Source organism: Orussus abietinus, unplaced genomic scaffold, assembly GCF_000612105.2.
Source record: "Orussus abietinus isolate OABI.00-Male unplaced genomic scaffold, Oabi_2.0 scaffold125, whole genome shotgun sequence".
Lineage (NCBI taxonomy): Eukaryota > Metazoa > Arthropoda > Insecta > Hymenoptera > Orussidae > Orussus > Orussus abietinus.
The window spans coordinates 248,013-269,036 of record NW_019394403.1 but is presented as its reverse complement, the minus strand read 5'-3'; the positions used below and the strand labels follow the sequence as shown (position 1 = coordinate 269,036).

General features: G+C 36.3%; 2 protein-coding genes across 5 annotated transcripts; one reads left to right on the top strand and one right to left on the bottom strand.

The window, feature by feature from the left end:
- Positions 1-1,370: 1,370 nt before the first annotated feature.
- Positions 1,371-10,653, top strand: LOC105697067 (macoilin-1). 2 transcript variants are annotated; one of them, XM_012420056.2, is made up of 12 exons: positions 1,371-2,735; positions 3,435-3,576; positions 3,648-3,774; positions 3,971-4,100; positions 4,181-4,247; positions 4,426-4,627; positions 4,736-4,997; positions 5,319-5,555; positions 6,282-6,440; positions 6,589-6,864; positions 7,236-7,429; positions 7,530-10,653. In XM_012420056.2, the coding sequence occupies exons 1-12, from the start codon at positions 2,656-2,658 to the stop codon at positions 7,790-7,792; spliced, it is 2,139 nt and encodes a 712-aa protein (XP_012275479.1). In that variant the 5' UTR covers positions 1,371-2,655; the 3' UTR covers positions 7,793-10,653. The 2 variants fall into 2 exon arrangements, with proteins under 2 accessions (XP_012275479.1, XP_012275477.1); XM_012420054.2 differs by having other exon boundaries at positions 6,264-6,440.
- Positions 10,654-15,917: 5,264 nt separating this feature from the next.
- LOC105697079 (stimulator of interferon genes protein) lies at positions 15,918-20,570 on the bottom strand. 3 transcript variants are annotated; one of them, XM_012420073.1, is made up of 10 exons: positions 20,254-20,570; positions 19,869-20,059; positions 19,614-19,712; positions 19,396-19,528; positions 19,092-19,234; positions 18,834-18,873; positions 18,693-18,758; positions 18,028-18,141; positions 17,365-17,451; positions 15,918-16,752 (listed from the first exon to the last, which is right to left on the bottom strand). In XM_012420073.1, exons 1-9 carry the CDS (start codon positions 20,285-20,287, stop codon positions 17,375-17,377), a joined length of 897 nt encoding a protein of 298 aa, XP_012275496.1. In that variant the 5' UTR covers positions 20,288-20,570; the 3' UTR covers positions 15,918-16,752; positions 17,365-17,374. The 3 variants fall into 3 exon arrangements, with proteins under 3 accessions (XP_012275496.1, XP_023287938.1, XP_012275498.1); XM_023432170.1 differs by having other exon boundaries at positions 18,693-18,873; XM_012420075.1 differs by lacking the exons at positions 15,918-16,752; positions 17,365-17,451 and having other exon boundaries at positions 18,057-18,141; positions 18,697-18,873.
- Positions 20,571-21,024: the final 454 nt, after the last annotated feature.

Sequence of the window (21,024 nt, the reverse complement as noted above, 5' to 3'; positions counted from 1 at the left end):
AGTAATTATTAATGCATCTTCTTCCTGTATAGAACGATTTACAGTTTTAGTTTTGTACGTAATGTTTGAAACAATTTACAAAAATTATGTATTACTACCTAATCGCTGTTGAAATGAACTAAACTATAATTTTTCACTGTCGTAGTTAAATTGCATTTCATTCTACTGCAATAATATTCTGACCCTTATTCACCCTCAATACCTGAAATTCGTGAAAGGAATTTTCATCTTCTACAATTATAAGGTAATACAACGAATTGTAGGATTTGAAGAAAACGAAGACAGCTCAAGAAGGAAGGCTGGAAGAAGCATTACATTTTCGTATTCATCATCGTCCGATACGGATAACCTGAAAATCGCGTACCTCTCTACTAAATCGGTCATCTTGGACTTTCGTGAGGTTTCTGGCGTTCGGGACGTCGATGAAAGTGTATCTACCCTTCTGCACCTTTCAAGAAAAGTGTAGTACCCTCGTTACACTCGAGTGTAGAAAGTGCAGACAACGGGAACAAACCTAGGGATTCTCACCACCGATATGAACTAACTAGATCAGGCATGGCCAACATACGGCCCGCGGACCGTATGTTGGTCATGCTTGAACTAGATGATGTTTTTAAATTCTCGAGAATTTAAGTTCGAATAATATAGCCGAATATACTAATTAAAATCCTTATGGTAATTTAAAAATCTCGAAAAAATTTTAAAGAATTTAAGAGAACTCTGAGAATTTGTATTTAAATTAATTTCTAAAAATAATTTATTATTTTTATTTCGTAATATTGATAAAGCCAAGATACTTATTAGCCGAAAATAGTGTTCCTTTCATTTGTGATTCCTTTCTTCCTTGCCATGATTTTCTATTTCTATAATTTGCGTTGCCACTCTTATTAATCTCAAGATACACAAAAGGTTAGGAAGTTAGGTTAGTCGATTAACTGTAGTTTATGCAATTATTGGAAGTTCAGAAATTCTGGTATTGAAAGTTTAAAAAGCTAAAATCTTCAGAAGTACAATTCAAATTTTCGTGCACTATTATAAACACTTATAGTATATTCAAATTATAGAAAATAACTTAAATATTATTAAAAAAATTCAATTCTTTTAAATTCTCATAAAATCGCAGAGAATTTAATTATCGATTATATTCTTGATTATATTCTCGTTTTCGGATATATTACTAGGTAATATAACGCATTAAAAACTATACATATAAGAACCCGAAGTTAAACGACGTCGGATACGGGAACCTGCTTGGATGGGTGACCGTTAGAAGATTAAATACAAAAAGACTCAAAGTCAATCGTTACTTACGCATCGTTTTAATCACATGAAAAATAAATTTTAGCCAACGTAACACGGAGTAAGTATTTAACATTAAGAATAACTAATAGGAAGCTCTAAAATAAGGGGGTGTTTCGACTACGGGATAAATTGAATCCTCCTTTTCGACGTTTCAAATAACTGCACAAATTGCTCGTTTAAAATTTATTACATTACACGTATCACATTTGACATCTTAGAGATTCGTCGAGTTGCGTTATCTTTTCGCGTACTGGTTCTCGAGTCTAAATCAAACAGGAGTCACTAGTGCTCAACTAAATTTTAAGTCAACTTTCGTAAATATTCATGACATCCGAAGCAGAGCGACCAGCTCGTGGCCTTGCGGCTGCTCGTGGGTAAACAATCCGCGCGCCAGCTGGGAAAGGGTGAGCTCACCGATCTCGGCCGACTCTGCCCGATAGCTGCCGAACGCTTCGACCACTTTTGGCGGGAACTTTAAGCTACGCGATAGTGCACTGCAAGCATTCGCGCTTAATCGAAAACCAACTATCCGGCGAGGTACGCGGGAGAAAATCGATTAGTTGGTATTATAGAGGGTATCGCACAGTGGCAGGAGATACGATCGACGAGCGAAGGGAGCGACCGGGAGCGGTGTGCCATCGAAAAACGGCGGTTGCGTGGACGACACTGCTCGCGAACAGCTGGCGGGACGGAAGCAAGGTGCGCGCGCTCGCTAGCCAAAGTCAGGCAACAACCAGCATCGGTGAAGCATCGGTGGGCATCGGAGGGCATCGTCACGAAGGCATCGCGTGGGTCGGTATAGACGCAGTCGGTCGACACGGCCGAGCTTCGGCGGGACTCGTGTGGACCCGTTTGGACCCGTTGGTATCCCGCTGCGACGCAACGGAGACGAGAGGCGAGACGACGCGGGAGTCCAATGCCAGGCTGAACGGCGGTACTCCGCTCCGGTCCGATCCGCGGGTGCGGAACGTCCATCGTTAGCGCACGATCGATAGAGGCTCGAACCCGGAATTACCGGACGCGTTCGTTAATAACCGCGGATGGTAGCCGGCTTCGGGATCGACGAGTAGAGTAGAAGCACGCGGGGTCGCGTGCACGTGCCGAGTTCCACGAGTGTCCGTGCGCGATGATCTCTCGCGGAGGATCGTTAGTGGTTGATTAGCGCCATGTCCCGCGATGGACCAATCAGCTGCTTGGTGAACCGCCGTGAGGCCTCGAATCTGTCCACGGACGAATGACAACAAAAGAGATTGATAGAATCCAGCGAGCCCGATTCTGCGGGAATTTATACTTTTTTCATTGTGTTGCCGCCAATAATAGCGTCGTCGAGTAGCAGCGAAAGTCTCGGGGAATATGAAGAGAAGAAATGCCGAGTGCGGCAAGCTTCGGAGGCCCTTGAAACGCAACAAGATCACCGAAGGAATCTACGGAAGGTAAACTTTCGGTCGCCATATGCGTGCATCGTAATGGTCGATTTTAAAAATAACCAAAAACCCGGTGCAACCGACCGTCGGAGCCGGATCACGGGGACGGTCCTCGACGACGATGTCGCGATACCCAACATAGCCTAACGATGCGACTTGATCCGCTGTACGTGCGCTTTCGATCTTTCATTTTGGAGGGTTTAACCTATGATTTTATTCTTAACGTTTCTATGAAATCATTAGCAGACGTTGCTTGCTATTTGCAGGCAGTTTTATCAAGATCGTCAATGAGAAGTCCATTTCTCGTTGAGCGTTAGGTCTGCGATGTACACATCATTTGCATTAATACCAGTTTTGACATAGAGAATCCTTAATGTTGCTTCTACTTTGGTTTCGATCGCTACAGAACCTATTGACGTAAATATTAATGGTTGCATCGTTATAGTTTTAATTAAGTAATACTCGCGTTGGTGTAGCTTGCATCGTTTGATAAACCATGGTTATCGAAAGAGTTTTAGGTTCATCCGTAACCAATGTTCTTGACACAACAAATCGTTTAGTTATAAGATAGATGCAGCGTACCATGCTTTATTTAAACATATTGTAAATGGAGAGTGCGATATGAAAATTAAGATTTTTTTTTAACAAAAGTATAGATTTTTGTGTCAAATAATAGTTTCTTAATGTTCATATGTTTATTTGTTTCAGCACTCTGCTTTATCTGAAGTTTCTGCTATTATGGGCCATGGTGATTTTAGCAGACTTCATTTTAGAATTCCGCTTTGAGTTTTTATGGCCATTTTGGCTCCTTCTTCGAAGTGTGTATGATTCTTTTAAATATCAAGGCTTGGTAAGTTACTAGTAACTGACAATTATCGGTGAAAATGTTTCGTTTAAATTAACGTTTATTTTCTTTTTCAGGCCTTCTCTGTATTTTTTATTTGCATTGCTCTCACTTCAGACATGATTTGTTTCTTTTTCATCCCTATACATTGGCTATTTTTTGCTGCCAGCACGTACGTTTGGGTACAGTACGTTTGGCACACAGGTATGTACCTTCTTGGTTATTGTATAGCGTTTAGTCTAAAATAGCACAGAATCTTTAACCTGTTAACTGTTCATGACGAATTAAGTTGTCATTAAAGATTGCATTTGTAACCCGAAGCCCTGGTCAACAGGTTAAATAATACGGTATAAGAAAAAGAATTTTTATTCATTCTGAGGTTATTGTATTTTTATTTTAGATAAAGGTGTGTGCCTACCAACTGTGATGCTATGGCTGCTATTTCTCTACATAGAAGCTGCAATTCGGCTGAGAGATTTACGCCATATGCCATTTCACCTGGATCTTTGTAGGCCATTTGCAGCGCATTGGTATTCATTTGATTAATTACCCTTATATTTTGATAGCTTTTTAGTTGAAGTTGTTACTTATAGTTTTGACATGGTTTCAGCATTGGATATCCAGTAGTCACGTTAGGCTTTGGTTTCAAGAGCTATGTAGGCTACAGAATGAGACAGGTGAGTCTGTATGACTAGTTTAGATGCATGTTACGATTACATGAACCTTCTGTTCATATTCAAATTATTAGTAAATGAATTTAACATAAGCATTAAATAATACATTATGCGATATTTTTTTTTTTTTTTAATATTGAATTCGAATTGATATTGTAATACTTGTTATTTCTACTGACAGCGAAAACAAAAAGATGTGGCAAAGGAAAATGAGTTCTACTTGCAGTTATTGCAACAAGCGCTGCCTGTTGAACAGCAAGCTGCAACCACGCAGCAGCTTCAACCCCAAGCACAACTTGTCAGTGCTTCTTTGGAACAACACACAAAATCACAGCCTCAGAGGCCAAGTCCACAGTATAATGCAAGTCCAGAAAAAAGCAGAGGTAGTTTGTATTCATTTACGACTATTTGGAAATATTTACACCACTCGATACAGAAATACATAGTAGGTATATATTTCTACAAAACAATTGTGCAAAATGTGTCAACAGGAGGTAATGGAAGTATATCTGTGGATACAATTATACAAAATGGTAGTGTTCACAATAATCAAAGTGTATCACAAGCACAAAGTGCTATTACTAAGAACAGTCACAGAAAATCCTTAGATAAGGGTGAGAAGCAGGAGGATCAACACAACTTTAAACACAATACAGGAAATACGTCACAGTTGGAAAAAAGTGACAAGAGGTTTTCGCACACAAATGGAACCACAGTATCGTCTAATGAACTACAATTTATTGAGAGGATTGGGTAAGTTACCAAATTAAGTCAATTAAATTAGTATTTTAATATGCTATATACAGTGCTTTGTTATTTTAACTTGTTTTTAGGACTAGTACATTAATAGTCATGCTACCAAAATCTAAAAACGAGATATCTTGTGACCTGATTTCAGTGATTTGTTTGCAAATTACAAGATATCTCAAAGCTTGCATGTAATTTGTTAATCTTATAACAATCTAAAAGAGCAGATTTGGTGAGATGGAACAACTTTACAGATGTACAACAATCGAACGGCAATACGTGTGGCAAAATAATATATTAATTTTCAAATTTTCTTTTAAATTACAGTTCTGTGAATGACTTTGATGTAAATGAGGTAGAGAAAGACAAATCCGTAAAAGGTGGATGTTCTGGACATAATTCAGTAAAAGCACAATCCAATGGTGCAACCACTGGTAAATGGAATAATGTCAAAGAAACCTCAAATACAGTAAACAATCAACGAGAACGGAAAGGTCGACAGACCAAAATTGTTATTGACACATTAGCTGAACAACAAAAGCAACAGGATGAATACTGTCAAAGGTATGCAGAACGATGACCAATATATTTGTACTTTCCATTCAAAATACATTCTGTATAATGAAAAACCTAACAATAGAAGTAATAATTCTTATACAATTCTTATTCCTTTGCCTTATAAATTATTCGACATATTTTGTTCGAAGATTGAGATGGATATAAAATATTTACTAAAGCGCTGTTTTCGTGCGAATTTGTGTGTCACGAAACAAAGGTAACGCTTTATCGGCGGGTTCCGGTTCGTATTTTGAAAATCGCCAATGCATGTCCCCCCTAAATCGGGGTCAAGGATGTCAAAAGATTCATCGGATCAAAAAAATTCCGATCGAGATTCGGCGATTGGTTGATCAAACTCGGCGCAATCGAGCCACCGCGAAGAGCTGTGCTGTCGAAGCCGGGCGCGTCGGCGCTCGGGGTATATCTAGTAAAATATTATAAGGCAAAGGGTAATGTATAGGGAATATAATTCTTTTTAATTTAAATTTAATATCTTATTAAAATTGAGTAGGTACTTGGTTCAATTGGATTAGAGACAAATGCTTATACGCGTCTGATTTTATGATAAATGAATCTATCAAATGATACATTTAGTATTCGAGACTTCGCAGTTTTTTTAATCACACATAGTTGATCCGTGTAATTAGAACTATTCGATTGTGAAAGCATTGTTATCGATTAGGGCTATTTCTAAATTAACTATCGTTGAAATAGGTTACTGATGTGTCGCAGGCTCGAGGCAGATGTTAAACGCTTGAAATCAGACTTACAATCAAGCCGGCAAGTGGAGCAAGAGTTACGTTCGCAGATTAATACTTTGTTAAATGGCGAACGCCAAGTAAAAGGTGACATTCAGCAACTTCAACATGATAACGACCAATTACAAAGCAAGTGAGTATTTGTCGGGATTTGCCCGGATACAAATTAAAATAATTGTTAATTTTGCCTTGAATTGCGACAGTAAGTCTATAGTTTATATTGTTTTAAGTTAGCGTGTTATACGGTTATCTATATTTGTTGTTTTTCGTTTTCATTTCAGATTGCATGGTTTAGTAACAGCTCGTCAATTAGACAAGCAAACTATGTCATCTTTAGAAAGACGAATCGCGGAAGAAAGGAGGCAGCGGACTGCCTGTGAAGCTTCATTAGCCTCTGAGAGGCGAGCACGTCGTGCTGCGGAGGAAGCCAGATCCGCGGTTCCACCGCCGCCTCCACTTGTCAGGCAAGAATGCACGGATGCGTGCAAATCTCGTAGAGCACAGTTGGAACAGGATCTTAAAGCCCTACGTCGGGAAATTAAATTAAAAGAAGATAGGTAATACTTTCATACCGTTGAGCTTTAAAATTTCTTTACATTTGATTATAAGAAGCGTAGAAATACGAGATAAATTCTAATATAACCAATGTTAGAGAAGAAAGTTAATAGGAAGTAATAAATGCAGGTCGATTTTGATTATACTTCAATGGAACAATGTACTGATATAAGACGTCATAACATAACGTATTTTGATGTCGAATAATGCAACATACGTACCATGTACGCTAGCATTTGCAGTTAGATCCCAGAAATTGTAGCAGTAGAGCTGCATTAAAAGTGTCATTGAATCGCTTAGTAGTCTCAAAAATAATTTATGATTAATTTAACTCCTTATTTATCTTTCTTGCTAACGTATAAATTAATTTTAGATGTATCATTCTGGAGAAAGATGCATCTCACTGTAAGGAGAGCCATGGGGAGACTGAAATCTTGCTTGAAGCACTTAATGTGTTGCAAGATAAAAATGCTCACTTGGAAAATAGTCTTAGTGCAGAGACCCGAATCAAGCTCGACCTTTTCTCAGCATTCGGAGAAGCTAAGCGTCAGCTTGGCATTAGAGAAAGTACGTTAACTTATTACATCATTTAAATTTGGAAAGCTATCGAAGATAAAGGAGGTGTTTGTGTTTTACTGACATCACAAGTCTTTCTCTTTTTCGGCAGATTTAATTAAATCGCAAGAAAAAGAAATCGAGATATTAAAAGCAAAAATCGCGCAAGATTTAGCTGTGATGCCTCAAGAGACGTTTAGTCCAGCTCCGACATGTTCCACGTCGAAACTTCGTCTCAATAATGAAATACGCGTTGGAAGAACCAAAATGCGTGCAAACGAGAACTCATGTCCAGGATGCACTACTTCGAATCTGGATCCTAATGCGACAGCGTACACGCCTAAAGGCTCCCTGGTAGCGTCTACGGAAGCGTAAGAGCCATCACTCTCGCCATGTCCAAACTCATCTCCGAAGGGTGTAGACTACGAAAACGTGTTTCATGGTTATTTTTCATGGAAAGATTAGCACAAGAAATAATTCAGCGTTTTAACGATCTTTCTAAAAATGTGAAGATATTACACAAATGCCGATCGGACATTCATTGATGTGAGTATGGCAATACTAATATAGGGCAGTGTTGTAGAAGCACTGCGATTCCTGCATGATCGTTAAGTGCTGATCGTCACGGTCTATACCGACAAATCCTCGATTGGCTTCCATGAGAAACTGCATGAAGCATGCTTCGAATCGTGTCTATTGCTCGATCAAAACAGAATATTCTTAACTTGATTCGTGGGCATATTAGACACAGGATATTAGGTAAAGATGTGTAAATCAGCGATATCTTGAGTGGTAATGCTTACATGCTGTGGGTAAAATTGGTCTAAAACAAAGTCAAAGGGTCCCGTACTTGTTAAAGCTTGGTAAATGTACACTTCGTAGAACAACTGACATTCTATACGTTTTGCGCAGGAGAATAACTTAACGATTTTCCAACCAATTTTCTTTAAGTATATAACTCAACTATTTTTTTTTAATTTTTCTTATATTTACACATATTCAAATTGAGTAAACGTGTTTGCAGACGTTTCACCATATGTTTGTTTAAAATCCTTTATACGTTGAAAGGTAAGCCTATCAGCTTTGAGGTACAGTAGACTCTTCATTAACCGGGTTCTTAATATCTGGTTTGCGGATTAGCCGTACACCTTGCCGATTGAAATATCCGGACTGTCGGCGATTTTTATTTGGGTTATGGCAGATAAGTTCGAATAAATATAAACGCATTGCGATTGCTTTTGCATTGTACGTGATTTTCAATTGTCCGGGCATTGGTCCGGCAACCATTTCCAGTCATTACCTCGGATGATCGAGAGTCCACTGTAAATCACATTGTAAACGATATTTTTGGAGTTAACTAACGTGTGAATTAAATGTAAGATTGTTCAAATTTTTTTTAAACAAAGTCAAGACCGGGACTCGGTGACAGTGCTTGAATGGCCCATAGCATAACGTCTAAACCTATGAAGGCTTGTTAGGAACGTTGATTCTTATTCGAGTCTCAATCCAAAGCTAGTCCATCATACAAACTTGTATTTAATATCATCAGCAAATTAAGCCATTTCAAGTCATGCTATTGTCATACGAGAACAGCCGTTTGTATGAGAAGTCAGCAATCCATTGCTAATCACTTGAGAAGAGAACGAAGTAAATATTGGGACACCGAATTTATTTTGTACGATATAACTCTTGCTGGCTATATTTTTTTTTACATTTGTAAGCATATTGCTCAATTGGCCATTCTATTGTTTCGATATTCGTTAATTGAGTTCATCAGTTATCATTTGCAAAACTGCCAATTTTTGCAGTACACTGTTTCATTATTTGGGAATTATTTCAAATGAACACTCAAAATAACAAATGTAACATATGCTTCGCTATCTCTTTTATATCCAAACCGGAAGCTTAAGGTAACATACATGAAGTATGCACTTAAACATTGTAGCGAAGTTCACATGGTTTGATTCGTTTTCATGTCAGTTATGATAAGAAGTACATTTATAAATTCCTTTACTATTAACTGTAGACATTTGCCAACCTAATGTTTTAAGAAAAGGGTAATGAAAAATACTGAAGGCATTGAACCCGTTAAATCTCATTGACCTTATCTCAAAATTAATCATTTCTGCAAGGAACTTGAATAGCTCTCGACTAAAGGTGTCGATACATTATAGTTCAGAAAGAATTATTCATACCATATAAGAGTTTATCATTTATATAAGTGCGTTATTCCTATTCGAATTTAAGAAAACTCTGAAATTTCTTTTAATTCGAGATTGTTTGAATCCTTTGTGAGTCTGACATACGTTATAAAATGTAATACGAGGTAGATTTGAAATTGCCTGGTTTTCGTTGGAATTTGATAGAATATATTAAACGTTATAACTATGTTTCACGATCGAATAACGTATTGTTTCAAAAAATAAGTTACATAAGAGGATAAATTATCGGCAAAAATGTCTGCATTAAGCGTCACCGCCGTTCATGAACGCGCCTTTTCATTCTTGTAAATATTACACACTGTCATGACATTTCACTCCGTTGTAAACAATTTTTTCAGATATTATGGCTAACTAGTCAACCGAACAATGTTTGTGAGCACAAATATGTCTATTTTCTTAATATTTCATATGCCCAGAATTATAACGATACAGATTTGGCTGACCGATGTAGTCCAATTGAATGTCGCTATACAACGTCATACACGAATATAAAGCTTTTCACTTAGTACATATATGTAATCACTTATACAAAGACCAGTTTTTCTTCATCATCGGTTAGAATAAAAATAATGTAGTAGACTTCAAATTTTTTAACGAAACTGTTTATTTGCGGGTTAGTAGAAAAATAATTTGGATTGGTGATGACAAAATAACTTCAGTTGAGCTCAGAATATATCGATGCGTAGACAACCTAAATGTTACTAAGTACTTATTTGACATTAACTGTGTTCGGAACGCTCAGTGATTACTTTTGTTTTCACTATAAGTAACTTTTCGCAATTATATATAAATATTTATATAATATTTTTATTGTCCGATTGCGGAACCAAGTCATTCATATTACTCACTTTTCTAAGACAAAATGTTATTTTATGTACAATAGTCCTTTTCTAGGAATATTTTTGTTTTGAATGATAATATTTAAGGTGTTGTGAAAGGATCTATATATATCGAAACGTCCAAATATCTATAAAACTTTTCTCCAAACTGCGTGCACTGAATCGTTTGAAACTTCAGCGCGTGATTATGAAATTTCATTAAAAAAAAAAAGTGTCCTTGGTTATAATCTGGGATAAACAAAAAAATTTTTTTTATGAAATTTCGTGAGGAAAAATTTCTTTCTTCCTTAGGGCCGGTCATAATCATGTCCTGAAGTTTCAAATTACTAAGTGTACCCAGTTTGAAGAAAAGGTTTGTAAATATTTTAACGTTTTGATATGTATAGAATGATTCTGTCATAATACCTTAAGAAAGTAGAGTAGTATCATTCAAAATGACGTCATAGTTAATATTTTTTTGCGGAATTGGGAATAATACAAATCTCATGATACAATAACATTTTTGGATCTTCCGAGGAAGATCAATACTAGAACTTTAACAAATCTAATCGGCAAATTAAACATTTTGGAAATTGTTAGATTTTCAATGAATAGTTTTGTTTACATGCATATTAGTGTTTACACGTAGCTTATTGCATTATCACTGTATGAAATCAGTTTTAACGCGTTCCTTACGAGATTTACTAATTCATCATTTAACAAATCCTTTATTAATAATTTTTTTTCATGTATATTTTATTTGTTGTAATACATTACGTTCGTGCAATACATTTTCTAAATCGGGCGTTTTTTTCCAATTTGGTTTTATTTAAAAAATGATTTACTTGGTTTTTCCATCGAGCAATGAGTTTGTTATCACGTATAATGTACTTAATACAATTTTGTAATGTGATAATTGAGGTCTGAATTGAAAACATAAACTCGAGAAAAATTCGTTTCTGGAACCTTTGAAACTAGCCACATATGTTTCAGAAGCGACGTATTTTATGTAAATGAGCGACTTTTTGAAACTTTCCTTAATCCCAGTTTGTGCTCACAACCGCACGTCGGTATATTTGTTATTGCCGACGACATCATTTGGAAATTCGTATTCTTCGTTAAAGAACGATTCATCGACGAACTGGTTGTATGAAGCATTTTTTTCATGTCGAAAGTGACACTTAAGAATGTATCTGAAAAGTCAGTCTTAACGAGTTTTATTTCTGGCAGGTAAAGAACGTAATACGATTACATTTTCTTAAATTGAACCGTGCCCATGAATATATGTACGAGCGGGTGATGCGACTGAACGTTGCATCGCTAAGAATGATTGCGGGTGAAAATCAGCAGGATGCAAATCGCACCAGAGCGGGTCATTAACGCGGCACAGCCATACTCTGACTACCCAAGGTTGTTAATCTAGTTAATCGCGACTAAGAAATTATTTCCTAATATTGCTTGACCCGCACGGAAATCCATGCGCGAGTAATACACGCCACCGAAAGAGGATCGTGACTCGCGTTTGGATCTCCCCGTGACGTCATTATCCGTAATATTTATTTTGGACTTAATTCAAACATAAGGCTGGTTTACGAGGATCGATTACTCCTATTATTTAAATGAATATCGTTAATATTCAGTTAATGTGATATAACTTGCACATATCTGCATCCCGCTAGCGAATTGGCGAATTTGCAATTAGCGCACGAGATGTACGTACGTGTACCTGCGCGCGATCTACAGTTAATACCCTAATTATCGTTAAATATCCCTACGTTGTCGTTAATGTAAATTAACCGCAGCGGGAACGTTAGGATCGGTCCGAAACTCACGTACGAGAACGATCGGCCAATCGGAGCAGGAGAGATCGGACTGTGCTCGGCACGGTGTTCCAGTACCTGCCGGTACTCTTTTATTTCAGCCTATACACTTTACCTTTGGGTATCGAGGCACTCGTGTACAGGCGCAATTGCGCAGCGACGTACTTAACCTTCCCACCGGCGGAGATACATGGTTTAGCACAAATTCGGGTGGCTTTGTGCTGCCCAATCAACCTTCCGCATATTCTAAATACTTCGATGCCGACTGCTAGCTGCACACGGGCTCATCTTGCAGATATCTAGAATATAAATTGCGTTCTACTTTTAGTTCGTTAGAGGGTGACAATAAGCGGGCAAGTCAGGAAGATATCCGATTAAGGGGGCGAGGGACGTTGCCGGCGCTACTTCTTTCTTATTTGTCATTTTACCGACTAACGTTTGTGCGCTTCCAATGTTATTCCAATTAACTATGTACTTACTTATCGTACGATTCGATTAGAATTAAGTTGAAAGGTGGCGAATTCCGGGCGACGCCCAATTCGTCGGTACCAGCGCTACCGATCGACGTCGCGGCATCGATCTCGCGGGTAATGGCTGTGCTTGCGATATGACCTCGCGCCTAGAATCACGACTTACCTTAACGAGAATTGAATCGCGGTCCATGGCTTTTGCGTGGACGCGGTGGATCCGAAATTCGAGTATCGACGATCGAGAGATGCGACCTCTTCGAAGGCTCTTTGCGTAACGATAACTGACTGTCCCATTTTATCGTTCTTTCTTGTTTTTCTCACCGGGGCGATTCGGTTACCTTTCGTGATCATTTCTTTTTGTACGCAATGCATGCGGTCAGGCCTCTCGTAACGCGCGGATCTCCCGTGAGACTCGGGCTTTGCACCCCTTGTTGTACAATACCGTGGCACGGAACCCAGTCAAGGGCACCTGCGTATCGATGGGTTTTTTTTATCTTAAGCCGTCAAATTATTTGCACGCTTAACTCTACGAGACGTGAATACCTTTAAAGCGCTTCCGTGCGTAATGGGACCACAGCGTTATTCGGTGTACGCGAGAGGCCTGCTCGTAAGAGAGGACATTTACGTGCCAATTTACGCAAATGTGTAGGTACGTGGAAAGGTCCCCTCGGGTCGTGGGGTCATCGGTTACAAACTGCTTACGAAGTCCCCTTCTTGTGGCTTTCTGTCTCGAGGATGCATCGGGTCGCGATGCATCGGTTGTGTATTTCTTAGGCTTAGAATGTTATACCGTTTTATTTCGAGGTGAAACGCGAAAGTACAAAGTACCTAAATCAAACGATACACATCACGGGATTAGAGCTTATTGCGACGTTCTTTTTCGCGGTGCATTGGCCGCCTCGTCTTGCATAGTAATGGGAAAACGCGCGATTCGGCATCGATTCCCTTACTCCGTGTTACGGTGAAAATTCGATTGTACATATGTATGGAAACGATCGCGAGTCTTTCTAAGTACTTTATTATTTATGGAGGTCGCTATTCGGGCGCTCGTAAGGTTAAACAACTAATTTAACTTCATGAATTTTTGCACCGTGCGCGGAAAGTGGCGTTTCACAGTCGACGGCCCGGAGAACGTTCTTCGAGTTAGATTAATGGACCCACAGTTTGTTACCGGTGATGCGTGAAAGAGGCAAGGGCGCACAATTGACTCTTGGTTTATTATATCAGCTCTGCATGCGATGTAACATCTACACGACATAATTATTTATTAAAATAAAGACTCCGAAAAGTTGCAGGGTGTAGTCAATGATAACACTTAATTACAGTCCAAGAATAGGATTTACGTTCGAACGACCTATGAAATGGTATTCGATATTAACGGTCTTTAGTTGACAATTTTTAAGTGACGTTCAAAGTATGAGTAGACAAATCATTCAACTATTACTACATTAAGCTTCGTATGCTTTGAGTGCCGAAGCCAAGAAATTCTTCGTAATACGTTTACGTTCTGGAAATCTGTTGATTACATGACTCATTAATTAAATTAACGTTGAAATCTGACGATTCATATATTATTTTGCGATTAATTAGCTGCTAGGCTTTATTGTTAACCCTTATCTAACATCATCACATTGAGAACCATAAGGATTACACGTGTCGCGGAGTCCATTGACCTCACGTCAGTTAAGGGATAAGATCGAAATGACAGACTAGCCACAAAGTTTAACAGCAATACGTGGAAAACAGAAACGAATATATGACAATTGTTACATCTTTACATCTGTCAGAACTCTCGACTCGAGAGGTGGAGTCTTAATTTTTAGTCTATATCGGTCAAATTGTCTTACCTTTACCGTCAGAATGTGTTACGATTGAAGCAAAATAAAAAGTCACTTTAACGTTATAAATGAGGTCTTTCTTAAATCTGGCACGCAGTGCAATTATGTTCCTAAGTAAGATAGACAAAATCTTTTGTTTCGTTCATAAATCTGATTTCTTTCGCGTGCTGCCTCATCCTTTCTCATTTTGTACGAATCGTTAATGCATAAAGTAATGCGAGTTCTACTGTGAAAAAAACAAAAACCTGCGCGAGAGTATATTCATTATCGATTATTTGCTGAGATCTCCATAGTTTTATTACAAGAAACATTTGAAACGTTTTGATGCGTAGCCGATGATTATCGGATAGTTACCGTTTGGCTTATAGGTGCGCTAAAAAGTTCCCTTGCACATATCAGTAGTATCACGTCTAAAGGAACATGGAATTAAGATGCGCATTGTAGAATAGAATATTGATAACAAGGAGGGGAAATTCTAAGTTCGATGAGACAGAGAGAGAGGGAAGGGGTCTAAGGAATAAAGGAGAAGCGAAGCAAATGATATTTAGTATCCTTTTATTTGTATGTATCTAAGCGAAGGGATATAATTGTAAGCTAACCTGTTGTACCGGTGTATTCACAATATTGTATAGGAAGAAGGGAATGTAACAGAAAAGCAATACGACGTGAAATTGACTTGGTTATCAAAGGTGTAACACGATGGAAACAGTTAAAACGGAATGACTATTTTCCAACATGTGTTAAACTGCAATTGGATCGAATGCTTCGATAACGGCAACTACTACACCGACATGTGGATCTATGGTTTAATTCAAAATCATAAATATACCTGAAAGAGACAATTCAAATCCCAACTTGAACACTACTCGATTGTATAACAGGATTTTAGATAAATGAAATGTGCGTGCGTGGCGTAAGCATAATTATTTTTTTGATGTTTTGGAGATATTCTGCTCTCTATGTGTGTCAAGTCATTAAAAATGAATAAAAAATGATTAAAAAGAGGGAAATAGGACACTGGCAGTGATCCCTAAAAATTAAACATGTATGATACATTTATTTACCACATCCCAATAATTAGTAGGTAGTTTAGAAATATTTGTAAGTTTACAAATTAAACTTGCAACTTTAAATCTGATAATACGTAACGTAATTTTATTTTACAAGCTAATATCTATGTAGGATGAATTACCTTTAATTCCGTTCTACTAGAACCTTAGGATTCTTTCTAAAAGCTAATAAGTACGGTACGTGTTTAGTTTATTTTTTTCATGTACTTACAAGTGAAGCACGCAAGGATCGGATCATGAATTTGTATGATTTTTTTTTCATGTAGGGCTCAGCTTTGTCGACAAGACCTTAGATTTTTTTTATTCAACGCATCTTGGTTTATGAGATGTTATTTTAGAAAATTTGAAATGATTAATATTCTATCAATTCGAAACCCGATGTCATCGATCATGTAGGGTGGTCCAGTTGGCAGGGCAGGTTTGCTGCAAAGTTGGATTCGATTCCAGATAGGTTGATTTCTTCAATAAATTACATTTTTTTAATTTTATCTCCATTAGCTACTAATCAATATACTATTTCTTACATTATTTGCGCCACAATTTTATTTTTCTTAATTTTAGGAAATTTCAAAAAGAATGCACACGTATTTTTTTTTCACTTGCTTATTATTACAAGATACCAGTACATAGAGATTACTTACAGAGATCAATATTTACCACTTTTATTTATTAAGAATTATCGATTACTGAAACGTGGTTTTAATTTCAGAAAACAGTGCTCCGTTTATCCGAATCACGGCAGTATTCCGGATGATAATTATCGAAAAAATATTTAAACTATACGCATATATTGCGCTCCGTATGTGCACCTCTGTGCGCTCACTGCCCACGTTTGTGTGATAGGATCAGCAGGTAACAGTTTTCGTTCAAGTTTGAGAAAATATTACTTTATTTGCTGAAAGTATGTATATGAAATCATGAGCAACAAAGTAGGAGTGCTAAATTGATGATGTACGATACAGCGAATTTGAATTGCATCTACCAGAGATGCTATTTCCCCATTTTCTGTTCTTTAAGCAATATCGGTGCACTCTGCAGTCTTTTAGATTGGAGATTGGTCGTAGTCATCGAGATTTTCCAATGCTTGACTCCCATATCTGGTATAAAGTTCAAATTCTTAATTAACCCCTTAACTTGTGCGCTCGAGTTAATTCGAGCGCGCTAAACAGGCCAAACTGTGCACACTCGAGATAATTCGAGCGGCGTTATATTTTATGCTACTATAATTTTTCACACTCGAATATAATCTAGAATTTTATTTTTTGGCCGGTTTTTTTTTTAAATCTGTGCGTTAAGGGGTTAAGCACCTTACTGCACGTTTTAAATAGGAGTATACACATCCTAACTGATCAGAATTGCTATTCTATTTCATTCCCGGATTTTTTCGGGTCGAAATCTAATATACTTCAACCTATAGACTTTCTCTATATTTCCTTTTAACCCAAAACCTTTTTCTTATTCCTCACTTTTCAACACATTTTTGTAGTCATAAGTAGAGTCCATAATTTAACGTATTACTTCTTATGGACGTGATCACACTATGTCCGTCAGATAAGATCAAATTCGGACGCAATGTATCTACGTCCATAAGAAGTAATACGTTTTTTTTCTATTGGAACTGATTTGGTCTGATCTAGTTTGATCTGATCGGTTGTAGTGTAGCCGCAGCCTAATCTATCTTCGATGTCACGTTAATCAAATGTTGTTACCTGCAGTGTATCAGATGAACGTTTCATTTTGAATTCTTTGTAAAAGAATTTTCGCTACATTTGTTTTTTTTCCATTTGCATCTCCATCTGGAACAATACAACATATGCAGTAAAAAAATCTGATTATGATATGTTACATCTAAAAATAATTAAAATTAGTCAATATGATATTTTTTAATATCATATCGTCAGATTTCGTGTCACTTTCATTTTCACTTCGACAATCGATAACGCGCGATAGGAATGACAAATGTCCATCCAAATATCAGCACTCTATCTACACTCTTACTGAAACAAGAAGGGTAAGAAGTATAGGAAAAACAGTCTCTTTTACTATATATTATTCATAATATTTGTCATAAAAAATGTTCCAACGTGTTTGATATGTAAAGAAACTTGGTTAATCTTTAATCCTTTAGTCACGCAGTATCACTATACTGGCTTCCGCCTGACCAACGTTCTTTTCCGAAACGCCACTATAATAGTCCTGTTCATTTCCATGCATTCAAAGCGACAAATGAGTATCGTATTCATATAAAACATTAACACTGCGCTATCAGCAACTATCCGTATGACGTATAAACGGTAGTCCCACGACCGATATTGTAACGTTTTCAGTTCACGTGTACCCCCACAGAAGGGAATAAGTAAGAGTTAACTTACCATTATAAAATATTAATTCGCAGAGATCGGTACACTGTGGGTCATCATCCAACAAACTTTGTAAGGTTTTGTAAAAGGATATCAAAATTTCAGATAAAACTTCTGAACATCTTACTGAAAAAACAACGAATAAGGATGAATATCAGAGATAACATACAAAATATATAGAAACACCGTATGCCTAGTTCATGCTGATTGTAAGAAGTGTTTTACATACCAATAGATAATTTTTTAAAAGTAAGAAGTACGTATTTTAGCAGTTACTTTTCGTCAGAATGTGTTTACTGTGAAAACAGCTGACTTGTTAAACGTCAGAGCTACACTTCTTTCTTCTTTATTATATATTATATAGTAGGCATTTAGATTTGAAATCTACGTGAACGCGTGTGTGGTAATATTCTATTTAAAGCATGCGTGGACATGAGTAATTAACGCTCTCTTCGTGAATTAAAGCTTCAAAATTCTTTGTAATATTTGGGAATACAAACAATTTAGTAGTTCTACATGAACAATGGTTAACAATTCTAAAAGTAATACTAACACATTTTCTCACAGAGAAAATGTGTTAGTATTACTTTTAGAATTGTTGACTGAACACATTTTCTCACAGAGAAAATGTGAGGTATAAAAATTATAAAGAGCGGTACAATTGTCTTAATACATACTTGCCTCTTTATGACGATGTTTTGAAATTTCAAACAATGTTTGAACAGGTGTTGCACCTTCTGCAACTACATACACATAATGTTCATTTACTTCAGGTCCTTTCTTATATATTTTGTATACGGTATTATGGTATTTTCTACCTTTTACACCCGCTCTATCTTTAATTGTCATTTCTAATGTCTGAAAAGTAATTTGCTAATCTACATGTTAAATATTTTTAAGTTGCACAAGGTTCCACAATCTATGGCATAATTACACTTTTCATTACTTTTAAGTGTTAATGTGCAAGAACCATAACAATATATACTACAAGTGAGTACAGCTACTAAAAATTGTTAGAAATTGCTTAATTCTATTAGTTCTTTAGAAGACCTGTATTGTATAAATATTTATCTAACCTCTACACTTTCCATCCAACCTGGAGAGACAGTTTTAAGATCTGGAGGAATATATGAAGATGAAGGTATCAATATAAAAAGCTTTTTTACTGGTATTGATACACCCTCCTTAGATTCAAATAGTTCAATTTTTTCACGAAGGCCTAAAATAAGTACTAAGGTATTAAATATTTGTTAAATTAACACAGGCTTGTATTAATTTAAATATATTCATATATACATAGAAAATTATGTATGATACATATATGATGCAAATAAGCGTTTAAAGAGAATGTAAAAGAAGCTTAAAATAAATAATTTATACCTTTATCACAGTTTCCAGTTACTGGAAGTACAATTTGCAAATATCCATAAAAATAACTGAGTGCCATTCCACTGCCATAATCTACTCCACCCATATTTCGTAGAGATTCTGAGATATTCAATTTACAGTCATTCTGTATAAAATATTTACTTTTTGAGTACACAGAAATTAAATCCTACATAATAGAATACATACAAAAACAAACCCTTATTACTTACAATACCAATTTCCTCCAAGAACAATGCACAGAATATGAAACAAATGATAAAAGGTATTGTGTTTTCTGTCTGCAGTCTGTATTGCTCTTTTCTGAAAAACTTAAAATACATAGATACGATACAATATCATTTTACAACATTTACTTATATTACAAAACATGTTAAGAATATTCAGAAGTACCTCTACTCTACTAATAGCTCATCCATTACACGAGCACAAATTACGGAAATACAGAACGGAAATTTTTTACTTACTGCTTCAGATATGCTACTTAACACAATGACTATTATAGACTTTTGATTAAATTCCATGGCAGCTCGAAGAACAGATATTATATTGCTGTTATACATTAGTTTCAAATAAACCAATTGCCTTAGTACTTTCCAAAGTCGTATGGTAATTATGTATACTAATTGTATACTAATTGTAAGTGTTAATAAATAATCTACATGCAAAATATAATTCATTAATAATATAAGACAGATGTACAAATACAATATATGTACTTCATTGCAACTTATTATTAATACAATTTAATTTGAAATCAGTATATTTAAATGTGTCACCTACACTTTCTTTATAATGAAACATTATTAAAATTGAAGAACATCAAAGTAATACTCTATACCGATTGCTTACATGTTTGTTTCAATGTAGTCCCAAGATTATCCATATTAAATATTTTACAGACAACTGAAATAAATGTACATATTTGATACTACTTGGTAGTTCTGTAAATAAACGAATGTTAAGAAAAATTGTAATTGATAAGGAATAACATAAATATGCTATGGAAATGTAAAAAAGAATACAGAATGTATAGCTATGTGTTTACTTAACTTATATAAAAAAATATAAAATGGAAGTGTACAGTGTACCATATGCGGTAAAATTTTTGAAAATCTCTGATAATTCAAATATAGTTGGTAATTTTTCTAAGTACTGTTATTCGAACCGATAAGTATAAGGCACCGTTTTCATTACGTTCCTACTTGCCACCTGTTACCCCTCAGTCCCACCACAACTCATCTTTGCCAGAAATGAGTTACCCCTATATGTTGAGACTAGAGTTCTAAATCCAGTAAGTTACGTCAGAAACGAAGAGAAATTCCCGGTAACTTATCGGTAATTTCTCCAAAGCCTTTTTTATGGAGAAATTATGAGATTTTGAATTTTTCAACAGAGCGAACGAGAGGTTTCGATTAGCTATAGAGAAACATCGTAGAGGGGAATTTCCGTTGTACGTTCTCCGTAACCAATCAAAACCTCCCATTCGCTTCGTCGCAGAATGAAATATCAGTTCGTTTGAAACAAATGGCATGGAATTTTCCGTGAAGTTGTACGTACGTGAATATTTTTAGCTGGAGGTAAATACGACCCTATAATCAATATTTTCTAATAGTAATTATT